The 7,739-nt window shown below is 41.6% G+C and overlaps 1 protein-coding gene across 8 annotated transcripts in view; it reads right to left on the reverse strand.

Annotated features, from left to right (window-relative positions):
* Positions 1 to 7,739, reverse strand: part of LOC109904626 (mitogen-activated protein kinase kinase kinase kinase 5) — a 141,441-nt gene that overhangs the window by 95,124 nt on the left and 38,578 nt on the right. For all 8 annotated transcript variants that reach the window (XM_031787702.1, XM_031787705.1, XM_031787706.1 and 5 more), the window contains exons 5-6: positions 2,402 to 2,466; positions 344 to 399 (exon numbers count right to left, since the gene is read on the reverse strand). In XM_031787702.1, coding sequence (XP_031643562.1) covers positions 344 to 399; positions 2,402 to 2,466 — 121 coding nt within the window. The remainder of the gene's footprint in view (positions 1 to 343; positions 400 to 2,401; positions 2,467 to 7,739) is intronic.

Consider the following 7,739-nt stretch of genomic DNA (forward strand, 5'->3'; position numbering starts at 1 on the left):
AAGGACATTAGTCCATTGTTGATATAATCCCAATTTTTGTTTCATGTCAGCAATCATGTTTTCAAGATATTGAACTTTGAAAATACAGAAATGTATCATACGATGCAAACTGCATCATACCAGCTGTATTTCTGTATAACGAAAGTTAGATATCTTGTTGTACGTATCAATCGTCTCTGAGTAGGATTGCTGATCTAGGATCAGTGCCTGCCTATGCATGTAACCTCATTCACTGTGACGTGAAGGGCACAACTCTGATCCTAAAATCAGTACTCCTGCTCTGAGACTGCCCCAGGAGTAGGCAGAATATGTGTCAAGGAAACCTGTACCTAAGTGTAATTACCTGTATGGTCTCTCTGCAGACGTAGGCTATCTGCAGCTCTGATAGGGGACCCGTCACTGACAAATTAAAAACAGACAAACATGATGGTTATGCTGCCCTAAAGGCCATTTGTATAGTTTAATATATATATATAATGAGGGTCAGATAGGATTATGTCTGTAATCTGTAATCTCTGACCACTAGGCTACACTGCCGCCTCTACACTCTAACCACTAGGCTACCCTGCCACCCCTACACTCTAACCACTAGGCTACCCTGCCACCTCTACACTCTAACCACTAGGCTACCCTGCCACCTCTACACTCTAACCACTAGGCTACCCTGCCACCTCTACACTCTAACCACTAGGCTACCCTGCCACCTCTACACTCTAACCACTAGGCTACCCTGCCACCTCTACACTCTAACCACTAGGCTACCCTGCCACCCCTACACTCTAACCACTAGGCTACCCTGCCACCCCTACACTCTAACCACTAGGCTACCCTGCCACCTCTACACTCTAACCACTAGGCTACCCTGCCACCTCTACACTCTAACCACTAGGCTACCCTGCCATCTCTACACTCTAACCACTAGGATACCTGCCACCTCTACACTCTAACCACTAGGCTACCCTGCTGCCTCTACACTCTAACCACTAGGCTACCCTGCCACCTCTACACTCTAACCACTAGGCTACCCATAACAAACAGTGTGATCATACCATACGGGGAGAGATGAAACATTTCAATAAGAAATAAATAAACCATCATTTATAAGTAGTAAATCAGCCGATAATTTGACGGTATAACTGTGGTGATATGCGAGAGAGAAGAGACGGAGAGAGAGAGGAGACAGAGAGAGAGGAGACAGAGAGAGGAGAGAGAGAGGAGACAGAGAGAGAGAGAGAGAGAGAGAGAGGAGACAGAGAGAGAGGAGTCAGAGACAGAGAGAAGAGACGGAGACAGAGAGAGGAGACAGAGAGAGAGGAGACAGAGGGAGAGGAGAGAGAGAGAGAGGAGACAGAGAGAGAGGAGACAGAGGGAGAGGAGAGAGAGGAGACAGAGAGGAGACAGAGAGAGAGGAGACAGAGAGAGGAGACAGAGAGAGAGGAGAGAGAGGAGACAGAGGAGACAGAGAGAGAGGAGAGAGAGAGGAGACAGAGAGAGAGGAGACAGAGAGAGAGAGGAGACAGAGAGAGAGGAGACAGAGGTAGAGGAGAGAGAGGAGACAGAGAGAGAGAGAGGAGACAGAGAGAGAGGAGACAGAGAGAGAGGAGACAGAGAGAGAGGAGACAGAGAGAGAGGAGACAGACAGAGGAGACAGAGACAGAGGAGACAGAGAGAGAGGAGACAGAGAGAGAGGAGACAGAGAGAGAGGAGACAGAGAGAGAGGAGACAGAGAGAGAGGAGACAGAGAGAGAGGAGACAGAGAGAGAGGAGACAGAGAGGAGACAGAGAGAGAGAGGAGACAGAGAGAGAGAGGAGACAGAGAGAGAGAGGAGACAGAGAGAGAGAGAGGAGAGAGAGGAGACAGAGGAGACAGAGAGAGAGGAGAGAGAGGGACAGAGAGAGAGGAGACAGAGAGAGAGAGGAGACAGAGAGAGAGGAGACAGAGAGAGAGAGGAGACAGAGAGAGAGAGGAGACAGAGAGGAGAGAGAGAGAGGAGAAGAGAGAGAGGAGACAGAGAGAGAGAGGAGACAGAGAGAGAGAGGAGACAGAGAGAGAGAGGAGACAGAGAGAGAGAGGAGACAGAGAGAGAGAGGAGACAGAGAGAGAGAGGAGACAGAGAGAGCGAGGAGACAGAGAGAGAGAGGAGACAGAGAGAGAGAGGAGACAGAGAGAGAGAGGAGACAGAGAGAGAGAGGAGACAGAGAGAGAGAGAGGAGAGAGAGGAGACAGAGGAGACAGAGAGAGAGGAGAGAGAGGGGACAGAGAGAGAGGAGACAGAGAGAGAGAGGAGACAGAGAGGAGACAGAGAGAGAGAGGAGACAGAGAGAGAGGAGACAGACAGAGAGGAGAGAGAGGAGACAGAGAGAGAAGAGACAGAGAGAGAGGAGACAAGTAACAACACACCATGATATATGTCCTGTAGAGATCCTCCCCCACAGTACTCCATACAGATCCACAGCTTGTCACGGCTGATCCAGGGGGAGATGGGACAGTAGGCGCACAGGGGACAGTTAGGCGCACAGGGGACAGTTAGGCGCACAGGGGACAGTTAGGCGCCACAGGGGACAGTTAGGCGCACAGGGGACAGTTAGGCGCACAGGGGACAGTTAGGCGCACAGGGGACAGTTAGGCGCACAGGGGACAGTTAGGCGCACAGGGGACAGTTAGGCGCACAGGGGACAGTTAGGAGCACAGGGGACAGTTAGGAGCACAGGGGACAGTTAGGAGCACAGGGGACAGTTAGGAGCACAGGGGACAGTTAGGAGCACACGGGCACAGGAGAAAGTTAGGAGCAGTAAAACAGACTAGGGGTGTATTCATTTGTGCAAAATGTATTGCAATGAAAACTAGCGTGTCTTATTTGACAAGTTCAGGTAGGTCCTTCCCCATTTCAGTCTGTTTGCCTCTGTTTGGTTCCTAGGGAATAACCCCAGGGTTTACAATATACACAGCTAAATAGTTGGCAGAACATGAATGGCCTAACGTAGACACAAAAGACCAAGAACAATATTAGGGCCTTATAATTTATTTATATATTTTTTCTCCCCAAATTCTGTTTTCTCCGTTTAGTTTTTCCAGGTTTTCGCTCTCAAAATCACAGTTTTTGAAAAACAAAAACAAAATTGAATGTTCCAAGTCCACAACAATGCTTAAAAACCATATCAGGAGACCACCCTTGAGGATTGGGAAAAAAAATCATTATTTATTTTTGGGTGTAATCAACTGCACACCAGCCAGAGACCGTTGTCTGGTTAACAATGTTTCTGTAGTGTTCATGTGATTGCAGAGTTTGCAAAACAAAATGGCCACCGGATTGATGCAGTTAACATTTAACATGTAGTTAATGTAGTTAACATTTCATTACATTAGCATCATGGCTAACAGCTACACAAAGCGGTAGACAAACACACACAGACAGACATTCCTGTGATGTTGCCTCTTCAGAAAGTTGAAGGAAAAGACGAATAGCTGATGCATTTTGTTCATGTCTTATGATAATCTTGGACACATTTAGTTCATTTTCTAATTAATTCATTACATTTAGTTCATTTTCTAATTAATTAAATTACATTTAGTTCATTTTCTAATTAATTCAATTACATTTAGTTCATTTTCTAATTAATTCAATACATCCTTTTTGCTGCGAGAGCGATTCAATCCAACAAGTCATCCCAAAGATATTTGTCAGATGCGATGTAGGACGGAGAGGTACGGATGTCGATTTAAGGCAGCGTCCCGGACCTCTCTGATTCAGAGGGGTGGGGTTAAATGTGAAAGACACATTTCAGTTGAAGACATTCAGTTGTACAACTGACTAGGTATCTCACTTTCCTTTCCTTTTACAGTAAACCTCTCAGATCTCTGTACTGAAGACTACATTATTAAAGAGTAGCACAGTAAACCTCTCAGATCTCTGTACTGAAGACTACATTATTAATGAGTAGCACAGTAAACCTCTCAGATCTGACTGTACTGAAGACTACATTATTAAAGAGTAGCACAGAAACCTCTCAGATCTGACTGTAGTGAAGACTACATTATTAATGAGTAGCACAGTAAACCTCTCAGATCTCTGTACTGAAGACTACATTATTAAAGAGTAGCACAGTAAACCTCTCAGATCTCTGTACTGAAGACTACATTATTAAAGAGTAGCACAGTAAACCTCTCAGATCTGACTGTACTAAAGACTACATTATTAAAGAGTAGCACAGAAACCTCTCAGATCTGACTGTAGTGAAGACTACATTATTAATGAGTAGCACAGTAAACCTCTCAGATCTCTGTACTGAAGACTACATTATTAAAGAGTAGCACAGTAAACCTCTCAGATCTCTGTACTGAAGACTACATTATTAAAGAGTAGCACAGTAAACCTCTCAGATCTCTGTACTAAAGACTACATTATTAATGAGTAGCACAGTAAACCTCTCAGATCTGACTGTACTGAAGGCTACATTATTAATGAGTAGTACAGTAAACCTCTCAGATCTCTGTACTAAAGACTACATTATTAATGAGTAGCACAGTAAACCTCTCAGATCTGACTGTACTGAAGACTACATTATTAATGAGTAGTACAGTAAACCTCTCAGATCTGACTGTACTGAAGACTACATTATTAAAGAGTAGCACAGTAAACCTCTCAGATCTCTGTACTGAAGACTACATTATTAAAGAGTAGCACAGTAAACCTCTCAGATCTCTGTACTGAAGACTACATTATTAAAGAGTAGCACAGTAAACCTCTCAGATCTTAGTTCATTTTCTAATTAATTCAATACATTTAGTTCATTTTCTAATTAATTAAATTACATTTAGTTCATTTTCTAATTAATTCAATTACATTTAGTTCATTTTCTAATTAATTAAATTACATTTAGTTCATTTTCTAATTAATTCAATTACATTTAGTTCATTTTCTAATTAATTCAATACATCCTTTTTGCTGCGAGAGCGATTCAATCCAACAAGTCATCCCAAAGATATTTGTCAGATGCGATGTAGGACGGAGAGGTACGGATGTCGATTTAAGGCAGCGTCCCGGACCTCTCTGATTCAGAGGGGTGGGGTTAAATGTGAAAGACACATTTCAGTTGAAGACATTCAGTTGTACAACTGACTAGGTATCTCACTTTCCTTTCCTTTTACAGTAAACCTCTCAGATCTCTGTACTGAAGACTACATTATTAATGAGTAGCACAGTAAACCTCTCAGATCTCTGTACTGAAGACTACATTATTAATGAGTAGCACAGTAAACCTCTCAGATCTGACTGTACTGAAGGCTACATTATTAATGAGTAGTACAGTAAACCTCTCAGATCTCTGTACTGAAGACTACATTATTAAAGAGTAGCACAGTAAACCTCTCAGATCTGACTGTACTGAAGACTACATTATTAATGAGTAGCACAGTAAACCTCTCAGATCTGACTGTACTGAAGGCTACATTATTAATGAGTAGCACAGTAAACCTCTCAGATCTGACTGTACTGAAGACTACATTATTAATGAGTAGCACAGTAAACCTCTCAGATCTGACTGTACTGAAGACTACATTATTAAAGAGTAGCACAGAAACCTCTCAGATCTGACTGTAGTGAAGACTACATTATTAATGAGTAGCACAGTAAACCTCTCAGATCTCTGTACTGAAGACTACATTATTAAAGAGTAGCACAGTAAACCTCTCAGATCTCTGTACTAAAGACTACATTATTAATGAGTAGCACAGTAAACCTCTCAGATCTGACTGTACTGAAGGCTACATTATTAATGAGTAGTACAGTAAACCTCTCAGATCTCTGTACTAAAGACTACATTATTAATGAGTAGCACAGTAAACCTCTCAGATCTGACTGTACTGAAGACTACATTATTAAAGAGTAGCACAGTAAACCTCTCAGATCTCTGTACTGAAGACTACATTATTATAGAGTAGCACAGTAAACCTCTCAGATCTCTGTACTGAAGACTACATTATTAAAGAGTAGCACAGTAAACCTCTCAGATCTTAGTTCATTTTCTAATTAATTCAATACATTTAGTTCATTTTCTAATTAATTAAATTACATTTAGTTCATTTTCTAATTAATTCAATTACATTTAGTTCATTTTCTAATTAATTAAATTACATTTAGTTCATTTTCTAATTAATTCAATTACATTTAGTTCATTTTCTAATTAATTCAATACATCCTTTTGCTGCGAGAGCGATTCAATCCAACAAGTCATCCCAAAGATATTTGTCAGATGCGATGTAGGACGGAGAGGTACGGATGTCGATTTAAGGCAGCGTCCCGGACCTCTCTGATTCAGAGGGGTGGGGTTAAATGTGAAAGACACATTTCAGTTGAAGACATTCAGTTGTACAACTGACTAGGTATCTCACTTTCCTTTCCTTTTACAGTAAACCTCTCAGATCTCTGTACTGAAGACTACATTATTAATGAGTAGCACAGTAAACCTCTCAGATCTGACTGTACTGAAGGCTACATTATTAATGAGTAGCACAGTAAACCTCTCAGATCTGACTGTACTGAAGGCTACATTATTAAAGAGTAGCACAGTAAACCTCTCAGATCTCTGTACTGAAGGCTACATTATTAAAGAGTAGCACAGTAAACCTCTCAGATCTGACTGTACCGAAGGCTACATTATTAAAGAGTAGCACAGTAAACCTCTCAGATCTGACTGTACTAAAGACTACATTATTAAAGAGTAGCACAGAAACCTCTCAGATCTGACTGTAGTGAAGACTACATTATTAATGAGTAGCACAGTAAACCTCTCAGATCTCTGTACTGAAGACTACATTATTAAAGAGTAGCACAGTAAACCTCTCAGATCTCTGTACTGAAGACTACATTATTAATGAGTAGCACAGTAAACCTCTCAGATCTCTGTACTAAAGACTACATTATTAATGAGTAGCACAGTAAACCTCTCAGATCTGACTGTACTGAAGGCTACATTATTAATGAGTAGTACAGTAAACCTCTCAGATCTCTGTACTAAAGACTACATTATTAATGAGTAGCACAGTAAACCTCTCAGATCTGACTGTACTGAAGGCTACATTATTAATGAGTAGTACAGTAAACCTCTCAGATCTCTGTACTAAAGACTACATTATTAATGAGTAGTACAGTAAACCTCTCAGATCTGACTGTACTGAAGACTACATTATTAAAGAGTAGCACAGTAAACCTCTCAGATCTCTGTACTGAAGACTACATTATTAAAGAGTAGCACAGTAAACCTCTCAGATCTCTGTACTGAAGGCTACATTATTAATGAGTAGCACAGTAAACCTCTCAGATCTGACTGTACTGAAGACTACATTATTAAAGAGTAGCACAGTAAACCTCTCAGATCTCTGTACTGAAGACTACATTATTAAAGAGTAGCACAGTAAACCATTTCTTATAGCATACCTTTACATTCTAAAAATACCTCTAGTCTGGAAATATCAAGTATCACTTCCTCAAGTCAGCTACAGACTATCACTTCCTCAAGTCACTCAGCCACAGACTTCTGCAATGGTATATATAGTGTTGGCCCGCTCCTTACCAGAGGTAGCTCTGGGCCCTAGGGGTCAAACATAGTGCACTACACAGGGAATAGAGTGCCATTTGTAACATATCCCTGGTATTGGAGTGTGGTCTAGGCTCTTACCAGAGGTAGCTCTGGGCCCCTGGTATTGAGTGTGGTCTTATCAGAGGTAGCTCTGGGCCCCT

The sequence above is a fragment of the Oncorhynchus kisutch genome, linkage group LG14, assembly GCF_002021735.2.
Source record: "Oncorhynchus kisutch isolate 150728-3 linkage group LG14, Okis_V2, whole genome shotgun sequence".
NCBI lineage: Eukaryota > Metazoa > Chordata > Actinopteri > Salmoniformes > Salmonidae > Oncorhynchus > Oncorhynchus kisutch.